Genomic DNA, 23,363 nt, shown 5'->3' with positions numbered 1-23,363 from the left:
AGAGATAGATAGAACATATAGGATATCTACAAATTTTGCAAAACGAAACAAGGTCGCAAGGGATGTAATAGTTCAATTTACAAGGAAAATAACCAGAGATAATATTCTAAAAGAACACAACAAACAAGCTACTTTCTACAAAGATAAAAAGATAGCAATCCTCAAGGAAATTCCACCTTCGATCTTGATCAAAAGAAGGAAATATATGTTTCTAACAGAAGAATTGAAAAAAAGGCAAATTAAATTTAGATGGGAACGGATAGAAGGCATAATGGTAACGTACAAAGAAGAGAAATTCTGGCTCACGACTGAAGAAAAAGCCAGAGACTTCTTTAAAAGATTAAAAAAGGATGCGGAAGGTGTAACCCCGATAGTAAAGAAAGGGCAGAAAGATAAAAAGAGACTCAGAGAAGAATCACCAGAAACGGGAGACCTCCCTGAGGGTAAGGAAACCCCGGACTTGGAAGATGTCGATGAGGAGGAAGAGATGGAGGAACAGGGAAAATAATACTCAAGATGGAGAGCCAAATTAGAGTCTACTCAAACAATATTAACAGCTTAAATTCACCCAATAAAAGAAATAAAGTTTTCAATAATATTAAAAAAGGGAATTATGATATTGTGGCTTTACAAGAAACACATATAGCGCAGAGACATGTAGCTTATTTGACTCAAAAACATATGGGGAAAGAATTCTACTCCTCATCACTGGAGAAAAAAAGAGGTGTGGTCATTTATGTAAAAGAAAAAATAACAGCGAATATAGCATTTAAAGACAATGATGGGAGATTTGTAGGAATAGTTGCCCAGATTGAAAATAAAAAGATATTGATATGCAATATATACGCCCCGAATGGCCCCAAAACACAATTTATTAAAAGTTTAAGGGAAAAAATTTGGGAGCAGGAATTTGAAGATCTAATTATCTTGGGGGACTTCAATGGCGTCATGAATTTGGAAATGGATAAGACTAGAGAGATAAAAGGCCAAAAGAAGAAAGGAGGGGGACATCTTCCCAAGGGGTTTCTAAATTTAAAACAAGAATTTAATTTACAAGATGTTTGGAGAATTCACCATTCAAAAGAAAGAGACTTCACTTTCTACTCAAATAGGCATCAAGAATGGTCAAGAATTGATATGGTCTGGGCATCAAACTGCCTTTCTACTAAAATATCAAAAATAGAAATTCTTACCAGAACGCATTCAGACCACAGTCCAATTAAACTAATAATAAATGACCCAAAAAGAATATGGACATGGAAGCTAAACGATGTCCTTTTTAAATCTGAAGAGGATATTAATAGAAATAAAGAATTACTTAAAGAATATTTCCAAATGAATGATACAGGGGAGACTAGTATTCAAACAATTTGGGACGCCAGTAAGGCGGTCATGAGAGGTCATTTTATTAGACAAAAATCATGGATGAACAAACAAAAAAATCAAAAACTTCAAAAAGTCCAAGAACTAATTAGAGAAATGGAAGACAAACTCAAAAAATCACCCAAACAACAGGAATATAAAAGAAAATTAGAAATGCTGAAAGTACAAAAGGATAATTTAGAATTGGACCAATTAGCTAAGAAGTTAAAATACATTAAACAAGACCATTTTCAAAACGCAAATAAACCAAATAAATGGCTTGCAAGGAAAATTGGAAGGAAAAAACAAAAACGACACATCTCTAAAATAGAGGAGGGGGGCAAAAGTTATTGGACAGATAAAGATATAATAAATCAATTCGAAAAATTTTACAAGGACCTATACAAAAACGATCAAATAAAGAAAGAAGAGATAATGAAATATCTGAATAAGAGAAATCTGCAAAAAATCTCTGAGAAACAAAGAGAAAATTTAAATAAACCAATAAATGAACAAGAAACAAAGATAGCAATTCGGAAAATGGATTCAAATAAGGCACCAGGTCCAGACGGATTTACAGCAGTGTATTACAAAACATTCGAGCAGGAGCTAATACCTTATCTTACAAAACTAATGAACGGTATTCTAAATCAAGAAAAGGTTCCGGAAACATGGAAGGAAGCCAATATAACTATTATACACAAAGAAGGTTCTGATCCAGTAAATGTTAAAAATTATAGACCTATCTCTCTTTTGAACATTGACTACAAAATATTCACAAGTATATTATCAGAAAGAATGAAGAAATTTTTAATGGATTTGATTAAAGAGGACCAAACAGGGTTCTTGCCAAACAGACATCTGAGAGATAATGTGAGAACAATAATTGATATAATAGAATATTACGAAGTGAATAGTCAAAAAGAAATGGCCCTAATGGCAATTGACGCAGAAAAGGCCTTCGATAATATCAATTGGGACTTTTTCAAAATTTTAATGAAAGAAATAGACATTGGTTACCAATTCTTAAACGCAATAGAGGCAATATATAAAGAACAAACAGCAAAAATATTAATTAATGGTTCAGAATCAAAGACAATAAAGATACAAAAAGGTACTCGACAAGGCTGTCCGCTGTCCCCACTCATCTTCATATTTGCGATAGAAATTTTACTCAATGTTATAAGAGAAGATTCGAATCTAAAAGGAACTAAAATCAGAAACGTACACTACAAAATAAGAGCATTTGCAGACGATTTGATTTTTATAATTGAGAATCCTACAGAAGATATCCAAAAATGGATTGAGAAAATAAATGAATTTGGCTTGGTAGCAGGATTTAAGTTAAATAAGAAGAAGTCGATGATTCTAACAAAAAACATCAATAAAAAAGAACAAGAAAAATTGAAGGAAATATCAGGCGTACAAATTACAAACAAAATTAATTATTTGGGAATCAACATTACAGCTAAAAACTCACAGTTATTAAAGAACAACTACGAAGAAAAATGGGCGGAAATAAAGGAAAATTTGGAAAACTGGAAAACCTTAAAACTTTCTCTCCTGGGGAGAATTTCAGTAATTAAAATGAACATTCTCCCTAAAATGTTATTCTTATTTCAAAATTTACCAATAATTAGAAATCAGACATTGTTCCAAAAGTGGAAAAAAGAACTATCAAAATTCGTGTGGCAAGGGAAAAGACCCAGAATAAAACATACAAATTTAATAGATGAAACGAAGAGAGGGGGACTGGGTATGCCGGACCTAAGACTGTATTACGAAGCTTGTGCCCTTTTATATGTAAAGGATTGGACTACCCTAAAAAGAGAATCGATAATAAATTTAGAAGGCCATGACCTACGTACAGGGTGGCATGCATACTTGTGGTATGATAAAATAAAATTAGAAAAAAATTTTTGCAATCACTTTATAAGATCAGCGGCAATAAAAATCTGGAATAAATATAAAGCAAGAATATATCCAAAGACTCCTTTATGGATTTCGCCACTCGAAGCATGCCAAAGGAGACTATTAGGTACGGAGAAATGGCCCCTTTACAAAGATATAATAGTACAGGTGGGAGGACAACCAGAAATGAGAACTCAAGAGGATATAAATGCAAAATTTACAAATATCTCATGGTTCCAGCATAGACAATTAAAGGAATTTTTCAATAAAGATAGAAAACAAGGTTTTATGGACAAAGAAACATTCTGGGATAGAATAATGACTTCGGAAAAAAAAGTGATAACAAAACTCTATAGACAGTTACTGGAATGGGCTACTGAGGAAGAAACAGTCAAGGAATGTATGACAAAATGGGCGGTAAATCTTGGAAGAACAATTAGAATGGAGCAATGGGAAATTATGTGGAATCGCAAAATGAAGCAAATGTATTCATACGATTTGAAAGAAAATTTGATCAAAATGTTTTATAGATGGTATATAACGCCACAGAAACTAGGATACTACTACAAAGACATGAATACCGCCTGTTGGAAATGCAAGCAGCATGAAGGAACATTCTTTCACATGTGGTGGACGTGTGACAAGGCGAAAAAATATTGGAAAATTGTCCACGAAAATATGCAAAAGATTCTAAAAATTAACCACCAATTCAAACCAGAATTCTTCCTCTTAGGAATTACGGAACTGAAGCTAACAGAAAATGAGGAATTGTTAATTAATTACATGACCACGGCAGCAAGGATCATATATGCAAAGTACTGGAAACAGGAGGAAATACCGGAGGATGATCAATGGCTACTTAAACTAATGGAAATTAAAAATATGGATAGGCTAACATATATAATAACAAAACATCAAGGAGTACCCAGGAGAAGTACGGACTGGAAACCAGTCTTAACTTATATACAACAAAGAAGAATGATAACATGTATATAGTGAGAAAGACTGAGACTTTAATTATAAGATACGGATGGATAATATCCGTAACTACGAAACATGTAAAGACAAGCTGACAATACGAATAGGTCGCGGGACTTGAAAAGCTTTACTATAGAGAAGCAGATGCAGAAATGGAAGGAAACTATTACAGGGGTAGAAACCTCCCCTGAGAGACAATCTGGTTTAGATATGGATGGAAGTCAAACTAGATGTGTGTGTGTGTCTTCTCTTTTTTTTTTTTTCTTTCTTTTCGGGTTCTTCCTTCCCCTTCCCTTCTATCCTCCTTCCCAATTTCCTACTTTCCTATAACCAAAATGTTCCCCCACTTTTATTGTTATTCTATGAAATATAAATAAGATTTAAAAAAAAAAAAGAATATTCAGAACTGATACTCAGTCCCCAGCCTTCTTCAATTTTATGGTGAAGAGATCCTCAAAAGAAGTTTAATAATATGTTCTGGAGGCCAACAATGAGTTTCTTGGTTTGGAACATTTCTATGCAAAGGGAAACTGATGAAAAAAGAATACATTGGATACCTTGGTCTCTGAGCAACCCAACACATTGGATACCTTGGTCTCAAGGCATCGATAGCTGTAGTAAATAGCAAAAAAAATATTTCAATGCAGATATGTAATATATGTTGAATTCAGATAAATAAGCACACTGGTTAACTTAAAGATACAGCGCTGATTGATGGGAGGAGAGTTATATATAGGGGAGGCTTCTCTACTCATTACAAAATAATTGTAGAGGTTGCAGGTGAGAATGATAGCCCTGGAGGTGACAAAAACATACTGTGGCATCCTTCTTTGTCACAGAAAGGGACTTGGCAAATAAGAGCAGAATTGCCTTGTACTACAGACAGGCCTGCCCTTTGTATTAAGTGTCATCAAGAACAATTACTACCAGCTTGTGACCCAGCAGCTCTGGACAAGGGCACATGAGTATAACACCATCACCATAGCCATGGAAAGGGAATTTCCCTGGTTCACCTCAATAAGAATTATTATCTTTCAGATTCCTGCAGTCAGTGAAAGCCTTCAAGAGTTTGAAACATATTTCTACAATGTGCAGTTACAGGAATATAATATTCTAGAACTGCTGACTCGTTCAATCCAAGCTGTTGATCGAGACCCTGAGAAGAATGCCCTAAGCAACCTGTTTGGTTTTCCCTGGTAAAGTGTAGAATGACCCTCTATCATTTTTCTATCTCTGTCAGTTAGGAAACTGGATTTTTTTTAAGGTTGAGACTTACAGATTAAGAAGAAATTACAAGTGTGTGTATGTCTTCTAAGTAATAGACAAAGACTTTGTTTATTTCAGCTGAAATCATATCATGTGCTCCTATTTGATTATTCAGACTTTTTTTTTAGTACAAATCAGCTCTGGGGAATAATAGTTAAACAGTTAAGATAAGCTTTTGAGTTAAGGTTATTGAACACTATGTCACTTTTCAGTGAGTGAAACAGAGTTCTGGTGGTTGTAGCTGCATTTAGCCACAAGGTGGCAATACAGGCAAATACATAACTAGAGACAGAATTTTCAAGTGGAAGGCAATTCACCCGGAGCTGTGGACAAAACTGGTGTAAGGTAGCTTGCATGTCTATGTGATATGTTCAGTGGACTACTATAATTTAAAGATCTAAACTAATTTCTTCAATGAGTGAAGAGTGACAAATTTTTATATTTGGATAAGAAAATTTTAAAAAGAAGAGAGTGAGAGTGTGAAGCATGGAAGACTGCTTCAGGATCAAACAAGGTCTGTGCTTTTTACTATTCCTTTGTGTTACTGATGTACTGTGTGTCTCAATTCATTATTCTGTGCCTGAAGAGAAGAAAACTGGCTCTCTTGTGGCTAACGTATTGAAGGATTTGCAACTGGGAGTCAAGGAGCTCTCTGCTCGCAGAGCCCAGCTGGTGTCTGAAACCTCTAGGCAATATTTCCGCCTTGACACCCACACTGGGAATCTGCTCATAAGTGAAAAAATAGACAGAGAGGCTTTATGTGGGCAGACAGAACCTTGTTTACTTGTCTCTCAAATTGTGCTCCAAAACCCTCTGACAATCCATACTATTGAAATAAAGATTGAGGATGTCAATGACAATGCCCCCAAATTCTCCAAAAATGATTTCCAGTTTGGAATTCCTGAGAATGTCCCCCCAAATACAAGATTTCCTTTGGAATCTGCCCAGGATGAGGACCTGGGAGAAAACAGCATCCAAAACTACACCCTCAGTCCCAATGAGCATTTCCAACTTGGTGTGGAAAGCAATACTGATGGAAGCAAATATGTGACTCTCATTCTGGAGAAAGCTCTGGACAGAGAGAAAGAGCCACATTTGGGGTTAACACTTACAGCTGTTGATGGAGGAGTACCCCAGAGAACAGGCACAATTCAAATAATTGTTAATGTGCTGGACAATAACGACAACTTTCCTGAATTTACTCAGTCTGAGTACAAAGCAATACTGAAGGAAAACTGTCCGAGGGATACTTTGGTGTCTAGAGTAGAAGCCAGAGATTTGGATTTTGGATCAAATGCTCAGATCACCTACTCCTTCCATCGAATGCCTAAAAAAATACATAATCTGTTTAATTTGAATGAAATGACTGGAGAAATCACTGTTTTGGGAGAAATTGATTATGAAAAAGAAACCAATTATGAAATGACTATTCAAGCAACAGATGGGGGAGGACTTTCGGGGCACTGCAAGGTCCTGGTGGAAATTGAGGATGTGAATGACAATGCTCCAGAAGTCTCAGTAATATCGATCAACAGCCCTTTGCCAGAGGATTCTACACTTGAGACACTTGTTGTCCTCTTTAGTGTCAAAGACCAAGACTCTGGAGAGAATGGTCAAATTCTTTGCTCTGTGGATATGAATCTACCATTTGTATTAAAGTTTACTACAAATCATTTTTACCAACTTGTGATCCAAAGTTCCCTGGACAGAGAGAAAGTGCAAGACTATAATGTCACCATCACAGCAATGGATCGTGGGTCTCCTAGGCTCACCTCAACAAGAATTATTCATGTGCAGATCTCAGATGTCAATGACAACCCTCCAGTATTTGAAAAGTCTTTTTTTTGAAATGCAGGTACAAGAAAATAATATTCCAGGACTGCTCATTGGCTCAGTTCAAGCTGTTGATCTGGACACAGAGCAGAATGCCAAACTGTCCTACTCCCTTTTACCTGGGAACATTGGTGGTGGCCCTGTGGCCTCTTATGTCTCCATCAACTCTGAAACAGGAAACATGTATGCCCTTCGATCTATGGACTATGAGAAAATTAAAGATTTCAAAGTTACAGTGAAAACAACCGACAGTGGTAATCCGCCCATGAGCTCAGATGTAATTGTTCATGTCATTGTCACAGATGAAAATGACAATGCTACCCCCTTCAGAACAGCACATCCCCCTGCAATGAGCTACTTCCTAAGATGGCGGAGGCCGGTTATCTGATCACCAAAGTAGTGGCTGTGGATGGAGATTCAGGTCAGAACTCTTGGCTCTCCTATGAACTCCTGAAGGCCACAGACCCTGGTCTTTTTAGCATAGGAGCCCAGAATGGAGAGGTGAAAACCAGGAGACCACTGACTGAGAGGGATGCCAGCAAACAGAGGCTTGTTATTGCAGTCAGAGACAATGGTGTCCCTCCTCAGACCAGCACTGCAATGCTCAATATTCTTTTGGTGGATGGCTTTTCTGATCCTTACTTGAAGGTGGTGGATGTCCGTCAACAGGACCCTGAAGATGAGGGAACATTGACGATGTATTTGGTGATCTGCTTGGCAACTGTCTCTTTTGTATTTCTCCTTTGCATTGTTTCCTTTGTTGGGATCAAAATGTGCAAGAAAGACCATGGAAGCAGTTTTATTGTTGCTCCTCCTCACTTCCCGCCTGCTATTCCAGAGAACTGTACTGATTCTCAGAGTGGATCACTTTCCAGGAATTTTCCGTATGATGTTTGTTTAACGAATGGATCCCTGAGCAGTGAGTTCAGATTTCTTCGGCCTCTCATTCCTGTTTTTTCTGTGGCGGATCCAAACATACCTGTGAACCACAATAGCTCTTCTGTTTCCCAAGACCTTCCTGAGTGTTTGGATGACAATAAAGCAAGTGAGCAGGTGAGAAAATGGTTTTCTATTTTATTTTTTCAAAAAGGGATGAATATCTGGTAATCATGCCATTGAAAGTCACTTTTTCTCTAGTCATGTTTGATATTTTCTTTCTTCCCAGTTAATATCTTAAAAATAAAATATTTTTGATGGCATTAGCAGATGTTTTTAAAATTTTTCTGGCTGCTGTTAAATGAACATGGGAAATTGAGTTTCCCCTCTACAGCTGGCTCTCTACTTCCTTTGTTTCAATTTCACAAACTGTAGTTTGTTTGGTGCCAATCCTGCTGTGGCTCTACATAGGAACTGCAAACCTTGTGAGTGAGAGAAACCATCAATATGTTAAAAGGCATGTATGTCCCTCTAAAAAAAGTAAAGTAGAATCATAGAATCATAGAATAGTAGAGTTGGAAGAGACCTCATGGGCCATCAAGTCCAACCCCCTGCCAAGAAGCAGGAAATCTCGTTCAAAGCACCCCCGACAGATGGCCATCCAGCCTCTGTTTAAAAGCCTCCAAAGAAGGAGCCTCCACCACAGTCCGGGAGAGAGATTTCCACTGCCGAACAGCCCTCACAGTGAGGAAGTTCTTCCTGATGTTCAGGTAGAATCTCCTTTCCTGTAGTTTGAAGCCATTGTTCCGTGTCCTAGTCTGCAGGGCAGCAGAAAACAAGCTTGCTCCCTCCTCCCTATGACTTCCCCTCACATATTTGTACATGGCTATCATGTCTCCTCTCAGCCTTCTTTTCTGCAGGCTAAACATGCCCAGTTCTTTCAGCTGCTCCTCATAGGGCTTGTTCTCCAGACCTTTGCTCATTTTAGTTGCCCTCCTCTGGACGCTTTCCAGCTTGTCAACATCTCCCTTCAACTGTGCTGCCCAGAATTGGACGCAGTATTCCAGGTGTGGTCTGACCAAGGCAGAATAGAGGGGTAGCATGACTTCCCTGGATCTAGACACTATACCCCTATTTATGCAGGCCAGAATCCCGTTGGCTTTCTTAGCAGCTGCATCACATTGCTGGCTCATGTTTAACTTGTTGTCCACAAGGACTCCAAGATCTTTTTCACACGTACTGCTGTCTAGCCAGGCATCCCCCATTCTGTATTTTTGCATTCCATTTTTCTGCCGAAGTGAAGTATCTTGCATTTGTCCCTGTTGAACTTCATTTTGTTAGTTTCGGCCCATCCCTCTAGTCTGTTAAGATCGTTTTGAATTCTGCTCCTTTCTTCTGGAGTGTTAGCTAACCCTTCATCTAAACCGTTAATAAAGATGTTAAACAGAACTGGGCCCAGGACAGAACCCTGCGGCACTCCACTCGTGACTTCTTTCCATGATGAAGACGACACATTGGTCAGCACCCTTTGGGTTCGTTTGCTTAGCCAATTACAGATCCATCTAACTGTAGTTTTGTCTAGCCCACATTCTACTAGTTTGTTTGCCAGAAGGTCATGGGGGACTTTGTCAAAGGCCTTACTGAAAGCTAGGTACGCTACATCCACAGCATTCCCTGTATCGACCCAACTCGTAACTCTATCGAAAAAAGAGATCAGATTAGTCTGGCATGACTTGTTTTTGGTAAATCCGTTTTGACTATTAGCAATGACTGCATTTGTTTCTAAGTGTTTGCAGACCACTTCCTTAATGATTTTTTCCAGAATCTTGCCTGGTATCGACGTGAGGCTGACCGGACGGTAATTGTTTGGGTCGTTCTTTTTTCCCTTCTTGAAGATAGGGACCACATTTGCCCTCCTCCAATCTTCTGGGACTTCTCCCGTTCTCCAAGAACTCTCAAATATGATTGCCAGTGGTTCTGAAATAACTTCAGCTAGTTCCTTCAGTACTCTTGGATGTAGTTGATCTGGCTCTGGCGACTTGAATTCGCTTAGAGTGGCCAGGTGTTCCTGGACAACTTGTTTCCCTATTTGGGGTTGGATTTCCACTAATCCTTCGTCCATTTCATGTTGCTTAGGTTGGAGATGGCTTTCTTTTTGTGAGAAGACCGAGGCACAGAAGGCATTAAGCAGTTCTGCCTTTTCCCTATCCCCTGTCGCCATCACCCCATCTTCTCCTTGCAGTGGCCCTATCGCCTCTTTTTTCTTCCTTTTTCTACCAACGTAAGCAAAAAAGCCTTTTTGGTTGTTTTTAATGTCCCTGGCAAGCCTGAGCTCATTTTGCGCTTTAGCCTTGCGAACCTTTTCCCTACAGGAGTTGGCTATACATTTGAATTCTTCTTTGGTGATTTCTCCCCTTTTCCACTTCTTGTGCATGTCTCTTTTGAATCTTAGCCCGGTTAGAAGTTCTTCGGACATCCATTCTGGCTTCTTCGCACTTGTAATCTTTTTTTTCTTTGTTGGCACTGTTTGCATTTGCGCCTTGAGTATTTCACTTTTTAAAAACTCCCATCCATCCTTAACTCCCTTGTCTTTTAATATTGGCGTCCATGGAATGCTGCTCAGTATTTCCTTCATTTTTTGGAAGTTAGCTCTCTTAAAGTCCAGAATGTGTGTTTGACTTGTCTTAGTTTCAGCCTTCCTTTGTATCACAAACTGCAGGAGCACATGGTCACTTGCCCCTAAGGATCCGACCACTTTGACTGTATTGATCAGGTCTTCCACATTTGTTAAGATTAGATCAAGAGTTGCCGATCCCCCTGTTGCCTCTTCTACCTTCTGGACCATAAAATTGTCTGCAAGGCAAGTGAGGAATTTGTTGGACTTTGTGCTTTTGGCCGAGTTTGTTTTCCATCAGATATCTGGATAGTTGAAATCTCCCATGACTACTACATCTCTTCTTTGTGCCTGTTTGGTCAGCTGTTGACAAAAGGCTTCATCAAGTCCTTCATCCTGACTCGGGGGTCTGTAGTATACACCCACGATGAGATCTTTTTGAGTCCCGGTTCCCTTGATTCTTATCCAAATTCTTTCAAGCTGGTTTCCCGGATTACAGTCTTTTCTTCTGCAACTTAACTGTTTTTGACATACAAAGCTACTCCCCCTCCTCTCCCCTTTGTTCTATTTCTGTGAAAGAGGTTATAGCCCTCGATGGCTACATTCCAGTGATGGGAGTCATCCCACCAGGTTTCAGTGATGCCTATGACGTTGTATGTGTGGTACTGTGCTAAAAGTTGGAGCTCCTCTTGCTTATTTCCCATGCTCTGTGCATTAGTGTAAAGACATGAAACCCCTGTGACCTTCCCCCAAGCTGTTTATTTGGGATTATTGTGCTCTCGGTAATTGGTCCTTGCTTTGTGAGCCCTCCATTTAGCCTTTTGGCGGTTCCCTGTGGTCGTGGGTAATATAGTGTTTGCCAGGCTGTTGTTCCCCTCCCCCAGTGGATCTAGTTTAAAGTGCGCCTGATGAGGTTTGTGAGTCTGTGTGCAAAAAGATGTTTTCCAGACTCACAAACCTCATCCGGCGCACTTTAAACTAGATCCACTGGGGGAGGGGAACAACACGTAGAGTGAAGCTGGAACCAATCCTTACCTCCCTCCCTCAATTGCTAACTGGGCCTTGGAGGTCACCACCAGGACCATTCCACCTCCTCTTCTGTCATCTTCTTCATTGGTGATTCCCAAGTACAGGGTCTGCACTGCATTCTAGATCTGTGACCCTCCATCCTCTGCTACTATTTCCCAATTTTATCCTTCCCACTACACACAAGTGCCATTACTGGGTGGCACTGGCAGAGGACTATCATTTTAACCTCAGAAACTTCATCCCTAATGAGAAAAACACAGAAAATAAGGGGCATAAATTCCTTGTATGTGCCTGCAAGCATTTGGATCTGTGTTTTGCCCTGTTGGTTCTGCTTCTGGGGAAAACAGAAGAAAACAAAGATAAGAGTTCAGCCATCTTAGTCTGCCTCCCCCCCCCCCCCCCCCAGTTTACCCATAATAAGAGAGGAGGACCTGCAAAACACAGGTCCTCCTCTTTTATTCCTTTTCCCCTTTGTTTTTATTTTTTATTTGATTCCTAGGACCTTATCACACTGGGGCAAATTGGCCTCTTGCAACACTTTGAGGGCAGGGCCTGCCGAGAGGCATCTGATAATGCTTGCTTGGCCCTGCCCCATTAATCCCTGAAGTGGTGAGGAAGTGTTCCAAGATGGTTCCTTGCCCACTATGGAGAGGTGTTTTTCAAATAGCTCCTAATGGAGCTACCTGTATTTTCACCTATTTCGCCTATTTGATGGGGGAAATAGGAAAGAGCAACGCACGTTGTTGCCCTTCCCCATCTGATGGGTACAGAGAGAGAGCGTCAAGTGCCTCATTCTGTTCCTCCAATGTTATGGGGAAAGGAGGCAGGGCATGTGAAATGGAACAAATGGTGGGCATTGCTTGTCTGTATAATGAGATCCCTAGAGTATGCAAGCATGTTAAATATGATTTTCTTTGTTGGGGTTTGGGGGGGTTAATATATTCACAGGTGTTCCACTTTTCCAGGGACCATGGAGAACTGGATGTATTAAATTGTGGTCCTATCCAAGTTTCTTATTCTTTCTCAGTTTAGCTTCTTCCTTCTTTAAAGGCCTTCTTTAAGGCATTTCTTTGGCCAGCACTGCTGTCATTGCTCATCCATCATTTTAGAAACTGTTGAAACACATACATCAGATTAATCACCAAAATCAATGGAAAACTGTTGATTCAGTAATCATCCTGTTAAAATGCAAAGCAGCTCATAGTTGCCTTGATATAAATGCACATAGATGTTGATGCTGCAAACTATTAAAGCTCCTATATAGGTTTCATAGTACCTTCCATAGCGAAAGTAGTATCTACTAGTCCAACATTGGGTCCAAACATTTTAAAAATGTAGTACTCCATGAATGGGTAAGAATCTATTACTGTATATGCATGTATTTAACTAAGTTTCTGTGGGATCACTACTTGTGTATGTGTGTGTTAAGAGAAAAACACCTGGTCAATTACAACTCATGGTTGAGTAATTGGAACAATCAGGGCTAACAGGCTTGAGCCACTCCCTGAATGGGGTATATCTGGGAAATGTTTGTAATGTCTTTTGGGGACTTACTGAATACTTGCTAAGAGCCTACTATGAAGATGCGTGAGTTTAATGCAAGGAACGTTATGTGAGTTGCTGGAAGTTTTATTGTGATTTTTGACTCTGCTACTTAAGAGTAAATTTTTGATTTTCTCTTCCATTTTCGTGGCTTGTTTTTTTTTGCTCATTGTGGATACACCAAAGGACTGGATAAGTCTGGTCAGGACTACACGCAGTTTGTTTTTCAACAAACCCGTAACAGAATCCAGTGTGATTGCGTTTGTGTGGATGTGGATGTTACTTTTGTTATACTGGAACATAGGTCATCTGCACAATAGAAGTTCAATTGAATCAACTTTTTGTGTAAATTTCCTTGACAAATGTTAGCTATTTTTATATTCAACAGAATGCGGTGCGGGTGGGGTCTTCATTAAGAGAGATGAAAAAGGATTTTCTTTTAGGTCCTTTTTCAAGACTACAGCTCAGTAGTCTTCCTGATAATGATCACAATGGAGCTGCATTCTCAGATTTGTGTGTCTTAATTTATTTTCTTCTTTGCATTTTGTTATCCTTCTTGGCTACTCTTATTGGGGTCCTTCTACACAAATGAATAACACGTATCTGATCCATCATCCCAAACTAAAGTTGCTGTCCCATGGTGGCCCAAACAGGAATCTCTAAGCCACCTTCGAGGCAGCAGGGAGTCCCCACATGGTTCTGGGCAGGGATTCAAATACAGAGCTCGCTCCTTCCCCCAGCCTCCTTAGCATAATGCCTGCTGAAAGGCTGCCAGAACTCCACTTTGTATGGTTAGTGGTTGAGTTGTGGCTGGAGACAGCAGCAACATGGAGGAGAGGGAATGGAAAAAGACAGTCAACTGTGTTCCCAGGCCCAAGATAGCTGCTTGGACTGTCATTAACTCAGGGGAAAACCCAACTCCTGCTTCAGGATTTGGGTTTTTTTCCTGAGTTAGTTTAATCTGGGGAAAACTGTGCTAAGCAGTTTTGCCTTGGATTAATATGGCTCATCCCTGTGCAGGGTTTAGCTACCTTGGGGCTGATTGCTTTGCACACTAATCTAAGCAGTCAATGTAGATGTGCCCTTGGATTGTTTGACTTTCGTCTATTAGGAATGCTCTTCTAAGTGATATTAAGTACTAGCTAATTCTTTAGACCACTTTTTATGTCTTGGAAATAGGACAGGAATTTTGAAGAGAAGAGGAAGCAGCTATGACCATTTATTTGCTAACTGGCTTTCAGACTGACAGTCTAGCAGGTGGCACAGTGGAAAAAAGAAAGCACTAAACAACATCAATACTGTATTTAAAGAGGGGTTCTATCTAATAAAAGGGTTTCTTTGGCAGATAGAATATCATTGAAAACATCTTTTCCAAGGTTCTGATAATAATAAAGATCATTACTGTAGTGCTGGGCCACAGATTCTGGTCTATATGGCTGTTGTGTTCTAAACATTTCTAAGCACTACATCTTCTTGTCTTAAACCACATATGACGTCGTCCCCCCCCCCCCCCCTAGTTATAACCTATAGCATATGCATTATGTATTCATCACAAGTAAATGAATCAGCTAAAGATTTATATAAATGAAAATTTTGCAAAACAAATTCTTGCCACTTTTATTCAAAAGGATCTTTTTTGTGATTCACACTGTTATTGACATAGATAATTCCTTTAGTTTGCTTCTGAATTGATGATTTCTTATATTGTTTTATCCTTGAAGCTTAATTCATATAGATCAAATATGGATTCTCCTATCTCCTGCAAATATCTTAGGATTTCATCACATGGGATATGTAAAGCGTCTAGGATGGCTCGTTTTTCTTTAAGCTTTGCAAAGCCCTGTTTGGAAATTAAGTTGATGATTTCCCTATCCCCATCACCCCCTTCTCCTTCTCTGCTTTCTTTAGGATTTATCTGTTTGATTTGCCATCACATGGTTTCCTCACACTGTCCCTCTCTTGTTTTTTTGGTTTTTTTGTGAAAAAAACCTTCTGTTTTTGTAATCTTGAGAGTTCAATTTACAGCCCAAAAAACTCACAACAACATATATAGAGGGATTATTCTTATGTTGCAGAATTGAGAACAGGAGGGAGGCGAGAAATGAAGCTTTAGCTGTCTTATATATCTCTCTGCTAGCCTTTTGATAGGCAAAACAAAACCTGATAGCACAGTAGGAATTTCAGAGAGGCAATTATGACAATAGTAGGTAAGAGTTCAGAAGGACTTTTACAAGAAGGGAGATAACACAGGAAGAGAGGGGGGGATGTTGAAAGAGGGAGCTCAGAGACAAGCTTAGGATTTGCATGCTTTGATATTCTCCTGAATGTTTTGAATATCTTTGAATGTTTGCTATACCTCCTCAGCCCCAAATGGTAATGGCAGAAGAAAGGAATTATTACTGCCCTTCTTGGCTCCTCCCTCCATAGTGATGTCATCATATTTACAAATGAGTGAGGCAGAATTACAAAAACATGCTGAATTGAGCATTTTTACACATCTCTATATAGGGAATGGAAGAATAAGCCACTTGCCAACCAACTTAGAAAACATTAGGAAAATCCACTCTTTGGAAACAGCAAGATATCTCTACCCCACATTTGAAGCTTGCATCATATGAAGGGCACCATCTGTTGTTTCTTAAGTGTGTTGAAATGCTGATTTTATTGCATGTGATGAAATCATAAGTAACTTGACATCTATTACCTTTGATTATGTGACCTTCGGCAGATAACTCTTTCAACCTCAGAGGATGGCAATGGCAAACCTCTTTTGAACAGAACTTGCCAAGAAATCTCTGTGATAGGGTCAACTTAAAGTTGCCATAGATTGTAAATAACTTTTTCACCCTTCTATACTACAATAGGTCAAATATGATTTGAACATCCTATTGTCATCTAAAGGAGAAATTGTTGGAATAAAAATGTCATTTAGGGATAGTTTTCAGTGTATTCTCTCTAATTTGAGCTAATACTGATATTCTAAGGTAGGCTTTCCCAATTTAAATTCAGTTTATTTTCCTCTATTTTATTTTTATTAAGCTGAATAGGACAAAAGGTCCACTTTAGAGGGGCATTACTGCTTATCTCCGTATTTGAAGATAAAAATGAGACTGCTGAATAAAGACCTTTTGGTTTTCCTGGTAAGCATTGCAAGGATGGAGATAGTCAAAATATGGGGGGAAAGAGGGAATTTATCATTACAGAATTGGTTAAACAGAATATATACCATAGTTTTATTTAAAAATTAAAATACAAAGTGTGATTAGAAAGAGGAGAAATAAAAGAGAATTTGATTGAGATTATATGAAAACCATTTATCAGCTATGTGTGCTGGAACAATAGGAAATTTAAATCACCTTTGATCAAGTGAAATTTTGGATATATGACTAAGGGAAACACTCTGATTTCATTTCAGTGATTAAAGGTTGGCAGACTAATCTTTGCATTGTACTGAAAAATCTCAATCTGAATACCAAAAATGGGTTCAACGTTGCATGCAAAAACTAAGGATCTAATGATCTAAACTAAAAACCCTTTCTCTGTAGTTCAGCTTTGTATAATTGGATCAACAATTGAAAGGAAATGTCTGAGAGATACCATGTGAATAGGTGAGATTAAAACAATTATCGAATACACTAGAAGCAGAAAATCCCCAGGGCCAGATGGCTTTCCTGTGTTATAAAACATACTAATACCGATAGGTTTGCAGATTGTTCTGTTTGTACCAAAATATATTTGAATCAGGCTCTTTTCCAATGTTCTTTTAGGAAACTTTTATTTCTGATGTTCCTAAATGTTGATGCTAAAATATTAGGCGTAGTATTGGCAAATAGGCTACAAAACATTTAGAATCCAATCATCCTATGTAGGTATTGCTTGTGTTAGAGAAGAATTTGAGGCTTATTGAATTAGTTTTTTTAAAAAAAAAAATCTAATTCAGGAATAGTTTTCACTCATCTGGCTATTATTTCACTTAATGCTAACAAAGCTTTCGAAAGAATTAATTGGCAGTATATTTTTAAGAACATGAAGAGACTGAAGTTTCCATTCAAAGGTTCAGAATGAATTTACACTAGACACTTTACATCTTTTGAAGGATAATGATTACAAATGAGATGGTTTCTGTTTTTTCTTATAAAGAAGGAAACATGACAGGGCTGCCTTCTTTCGTTTTTGATATTTTGTTTGTATTTGGAGCCTTTAGTGTATGAAATTGGGCAAAATCTGGCAATCTCTGTGTTCACACATAGGACACATGAATATAAGTCAGTGTTATATATTGATGATATTTTATTGTTTATTTCAAGACTGGAATATTCTTTGTCAGAATTGATAAATAAAGTTAAATGTTTCCCCTTGACATTAAGTCTAGTCGAGTCTGACTCTGGGTGGTGGTGCTCATCTCCATTTCTAAGCCAAAGAGCCGGTGTTGTCCGTAGACACCTCCTGGGTCATGTGGCCAGCATGACTGTATGGAGTTCCATTACCTTCTCACTGAAATGGTGCCTGTTGATCTACTCACATTTGCATGTTTTTGAGCTGTTAGGTTGGCAGAAGCTGAGGTTAACAACGGGAGCTCACTCCGTCCCACAAATTCTAACTGCCTACCTTCCGGTCAACAAGTTCTGCAGCTTAGTGGTTTAACCTGTTGTGCCACCGCAGCAGATTAATTAATTAATTGATAGATCTAATTAATAGCTTGGTGGTTCTTTCAGGTGATATAGTTAACTTGCCTAAATCTGAGGGTAATCCAGTTGTGACTAATGTTCTATTTAAATATTGTACACTCTGACTGTACAAGAAAGAGATAAATGTCCCCTCTGAAGGTTTTTCTATTTCCTAAAGTGTGTCAACTTTACCAAGTACATAAATTTTTTTAATATTCAACAGCAGTTACATTTTAATGTTAGTAATTAAAAAACATCCCACCCATAATCTAAAGTTCTGAGAGAAATATGCACATGTATGAATTAGAGAATGAAAAGGTTTTTTTGATGAAGTTTGAAAGAGTATATTGTGAAATAAACATGGCAAGTGATGATTACAGAAAAATGTTCTGTTTATGATGATAAGTAGTAATGAGCTACTGTATAACACAGAAGAGACAATCAGGTATAATTTGCTCTTTTGGAGCAGGGTTTTTAAAACTTTTTTCATTTATGATCCCTTTTCCACCTAAGATTTTTTTTTTATGTGACCCTGGGTATAGAGGTATATAAAATAGGTATACAAATCAAACATTTACCAATGATAAATCAGCATTTGCAAGGTGTGCTAAACAGGCTGATTTTTTTAATAGAGTACAGCTGAAACATTTTTTGCAGAATTCATTGTAAATATTGCACATTCCTACTAACCGATTCTTGTAAATATGTAGTGTTCAAAAAACCTTTTACTGATGCCATTTTTTCACGACCCCAACATCCCATTTGGAGTTGGGACCCAGAGTTTACGAAGAGAACTATAAGAATTTTGCAAAGGAATCATAGCAAATATACAAAACTAGTATAGGATAACCTGCTTTCTTATTTTGTGGTTGAAGACATTTCTAAAAGAAAAGGAACTCAAATAACACTATGTAACAGGATTTTTGTTCCTGAGTTATAAATGTCATTTCCTAGTTGGTTTTATCATAAAACATGGAAAAAGTTTAATAAACTGCAGAAGCTTAGTTTTTGCAGGACATCCTGCAGTACATTCTGCTATAGTTTTTAAATGAATATCTCATAGAGTCTCAACCAATTCAACATAGTTTGTGGCAGCCTCAAAACAAAGTTTCAAAGTAACCACTGCATAAATAAACAGGAAATAACATTTCAAACCAGGAACAGAAAATGTTTCAAATTTTGTTGCATAGTGTAATGGATGTTCTGATTTCTCTTGTGCATGACTAACCATTCAAGTGCAAAAACTGCCATTCTTAACAGGATCTTGAAATCAAAAAGTTCAAAATACATGTAAGGGAAGAAGGTTGGAATGAAAAACTTCTCACTTAAACATCATCCCTGGCAGCAATTTTCATAAACTTTTCAAGAATTTTCTTCAGGAATTTCTAGTAAGACATGGTCTGTTATGGGCTAAGGATAAAAAAATAACCTAACTATCCTGAGGTATGGTTATTGTATACTGAACAACTATTTATGGAAACAAATATATAAAATCTTTGTGATTGTAGCTGCATTCAGCCACACGGTGGCAACATAGACTGAAAGTTGATAATTTTCCCCTATTAAGAAATTCACAGGAGACTGTGGGCAGAAAGAACAGTGTATGAAGTGAGATGAACAGCTTTTGCCTCTGTTGGAAAGATAACATTCAGTTGACTGCTCCAATTAGCAGAACAAAATTAATTTTCTATTATTTGGTGGATAATAGTCCAAAACTTTATATTAGGATCAGAAACTGAAAAGAAAAGGGAAAAGACTTTTCTGAACCATGGAAGATTGCTTCAGACACAAGCAAGGTCTGTATCTTTTGTTCTTGTTCTCTGTGACTAAAGTACTGTGTGTTTCTATACATTATTCTGTGCCTGAAGAGAAGAAAAGGGGGTCTCTGGTGGCAAATGTGCTGAAGGATCTGAAACTGGGAGTTGGAGAACTCTCTGCTCGCCGAGCTCAGCTAGTGTCCAAAAGCTCTGGGCAGTACTTTCAATTTGACACCCAGTCTGGGAATCTGCTCATAAATGACAAAATAGATCGAGAGATTTTGTGTGGACAGACTGAACCTTGTTTATTACTCTCTCAAATTGTGCTCCAAAACCCTCTGAAGATCTACAGTATTGAAATGAAGGTGGAAGATGTAAATGATAATGCTCCCAAATTCTCTAAAAATGAATTTCAGCTAGAAATTCCTGAAAATGTTTCCCCAGGTACAAGATTTCCCTTGGAGTCTGCCCAGGATGAGGACCTGGGAGAAAACAGCATCCAAAACTACACTCTCAGTCCCAATGAACATTTCCATTTAGGTGTGGAAAACAGTATGGATGGAAGCAAGTATGTGGATCTCATTCTAGAGAGACCACTGGACAGAGAAAGTCAGTCACATTTGTGTCTGACACTTACAGCCATGGATGGTGGGGCGCCACAGAGATCAGGTACAGTTCAAATAAATATTAATGTTTTAGATATCAATGATAATTCCCCTCAGTTCACGCAGCCTGAATACAAAGTAAGACTAAAGGAAAATAGTTCTCGCAATACTATCATCTCCAGAATGGAAGCCAAAGATTTAGATTTTGGTTCAAATGCTCAGATCACCTATTCCTTCCATCGAGTCTCTAAACTAATAAATAATTTGTTTCATTTGAATGAAATGACGGGAGAAATTAGTGTTTTGGGAGAAGTTGATTATGAAAAAGAAACCAAGTATGAAATGAACATCAGAGCAACAGATGGAGGTGGTCTTTCTGGACACTGCAAAGTCCTGGTAGAGGTTGAAGATGTGAATGACAATGCTCCCGAAATCTCGGTCATCTCCATCAATAGCCCTTTGCCAGAGGATTCCCCCTTAGAGACACTTGTTGCTCTGTTCAGTATCACAGATGAAGACTCTGGAGACAATGGCAAAACTCTCTGTTCTGTGGATATGAATCTTCCTTTTGTATTGAAAGGTACTACAAATAATTTTTACCAGCTTCTGATCCAAAGTTCTCTGGACAGAGAGAGAGTCTCTGAATATAATATCACTATCACAGCCATAGACTGGGGATCTCCTAGATTGACTTCAACAATCATTCTTAGTGTGCAGATTTCTGATGTCAATGATAATCCACCAGTATTTTTAAAGTCCTTGTTTGAGATGCATATACAGGAAAATAATATTCCAGGACTGCTAATTGGTGCAGTTCATGCTGTTGATCTGGATATGGGACAAAATGCTAAACTGGTCTATTCAATTTTGCCTGAGCAGTTTGGTGATGATCTTGTAGCCTCTTACATCTCCATGAACTCAGAAACAGGAAACATGTATGCACTCAGATCTCTGGACTACGAGCAGAAAAAAGATTTCAAAGTTACAGTGAGAGCAGCTGACAGTGGTATTCCTTCTCTAAGCACAGATGTGACTGTCCAAGTTGTTATCATAGATGAAAACGACAATGCTCCCTTCTTCCTGTATCCCCTTCAAAACAGCACATCGCCCTGCAATGAACTACTCCCCAAAATGGCAGAGGCTGACTACTTGATCACCAAAGTGGTGGCTGTGGATGGAGATTCTGGTCAGAATTCCTGGCTCTCCTATGAAATTCTGAAGGCCACAGACCCTGGTCTTTTCAGCATAGGAGCCCAGAATGGAGAGGTGAAAACCAAAAGACCACTGACTGAGAAAGATACCAACAGACAGAGGCTTGTTATTGCAAGTCAAGGACAATGGCGTTCCTCCTCAGACCAGCACTGCAATGCTGAATATTCTTCTGGTGGATGGCTTTTCTGATCCTTATCTAAAGGTGGTAGATGTCCGTCAGCAGGACCCGGAAGATGAGGGAACCTTGACCATGTATTTAGTGATCTGCCTGGCATCAGTGTCTTTTGTATTTCTCCTTTGCATTGTTTCCTTTGTTGGGATCAAGATGTGCAAGAAAGACCACGGAAGTAGTTTTATTGTTGCTCCTCCACTCTTTCCGCCTGCTATTCCAGAGAACTGTACTGATTCCCAAAGTGGATCACTTTCCAGGAATTATCAATATGATGTTTGTTTAACGAATGGATCCCTGAGCAGTGAGTTCAGATTTCTCAGGCCTCTCATTCCTGTGTTTTCTGTTGCGGATCAAAACTTCCCTGTGAACCACAACACCTGTTCTGGGTCCCAAGATTCTTCTGAAAATTTGGAAGACACTCAATCAAAGGAACAGGTGAGATAACCTTTTTTTTGGCTAAAATATCCAGTGTTATATTAGATACTACGCCACTGGAAAATGTCACCAGTAATATTTCCTTCTCACTTATTGTCTTTGGTGAAATCCATTTTGACTACAGAATGCCTGTATCAAGTACATGTTGGAAACTGCAGTTTTTTAATTATTTGGTTCAATTCTCCCAGAGCTTCCGCTGTCATTGTGTGTAAATCACAATTTGCCACACAGTGTGTTGTGTGAGATAAAAAAACTTCTGTCTATGTCCCAGTTGTAGTATTGTGTTAGACTCTTAGGACCTCATCAGACTTATTTGCCCGTTATACATTGCTTCCTCATCCCTTTCACCACGGACCCCGTTACATGACGCATACCAATTTCTGGTCGGGCTCTGTAGTGAAAGGGTTGAGGAAATGGTGCATGCTGCAGCAGTGTCAACACAGGAGGCTTCCTGTGTTGCATTTAGACACATGGGGGGACGACAGATGCTTACCCCATGGGATGGGCTGGCGGTGAGTCAGGCAATGTCAGCAATGGGTTCTCCATGCCCCGCGCCAGGACCCCACAGAATTGCCATGATGCTTGGCAAATCCAATACCCCATGTGATAAGGTCCTTAGATTGCACACATACTGTGCAAATATCTGTATAAAACATTTGATTAAATCAGGGCTACTAGATACATACGTGAAATAAATGATGTGCCAATTTAATTAAAAAGTTTACAATTAACCCATTATTATTTATCATAATACATTTTCAAATATTTTAATTTTGCATAGCAATAGTATTAGATATTGATTCATTTATTTTTTTTACTTTTATTTGTTACTTTGGAATGTATTAGGGCTGTTTTCCTTTTTTTAAAGTAAAACTTTACTGGAAAACGATATCTGATAGATGTGTTACTAATGATTAAAGTACTAAATTAATTCACAATTTTGATTTTCAAAAAATCATTTCAACAAAATGATTTTTAAATAACAGCAACACACTATTTTAGCTCAAATACCAGACCCTGGTATTTTTATTAGGATGTTTACATATTATTCATTTCTACTATTCATTATTCCTGTCTCTGCAAGAAAATTCAAGTTTTTATTCT

General features: G+C 38.4%; 3 protein-coding genes across 9 annotated transcripts in view; all 3 read left to right on the top strand.

The window, feature by feature from the left end:
- The window catches only part of LOC100555853 (protocadherin beta-14), a 154,872-nt gene that overhangs the window by 77,264 nt on the left and 54,245 nt on the right, over positions 1-23,363 (top strand). The window contains exon 1 of one of the 7 annotated variants that reach the window (XR_010005737.1): positions 516-6,031. The exons of the other annotated variants lie outside the window; for them this stretch is intronic. The gene's annotated coding sequence lies outside the window, so the exon portion shown is untranslated. Of the gene's footprint in view, positions 1-515; positions 6,032-23,363 lie in introns of those variants that run through there. 7 annotated transcript variants of the gene reach the window in all.
- On the top strand, positions 6,004-7,499 carry LOC134298597 (protocadherin beta-1-like). Its single transcript, XM_062979316.1, has one exon. It carries the CDS (start codon positions 6,004-6,006, stop codon positions 7,363-7,365), a length of 1,362 nt encoding a protein of 453 aa, XP_062835386.1. The 3' UTR covers positions 7,366-7,499.
- Positions 8,736-22,268, top strand: LOC100555066 (protocadherin beta-16-like). Its single transcript, XM_062979508.1, is given in 2 exon segments — positions 8,736-21,766; positions 21,768-22,268. Coding segments are annotated over 2 exon segments (2,421 nt in total). The 5' UTR covers positions 8,736-19,846.

This window comes from Anolis carolinensis, chromosome 4, assembly GCF_035594765.1.
Source record: "Anolis carolinensis isolate JA03-04 chromosome 4, rAnoCar3.1.pri, whole genome shotgun sequence".
NCBI classification, from domain to species: Eukaryota; Metazoa; Chordata; class Lepidosauria; order Squamata; family Dactyloidae; genus Anolis; species Anolis carolinensis.
Note: the sequence above shows the minus strand (reverse complement) of the source record. Positions and strands in the feature narration are given on the sequence as shown.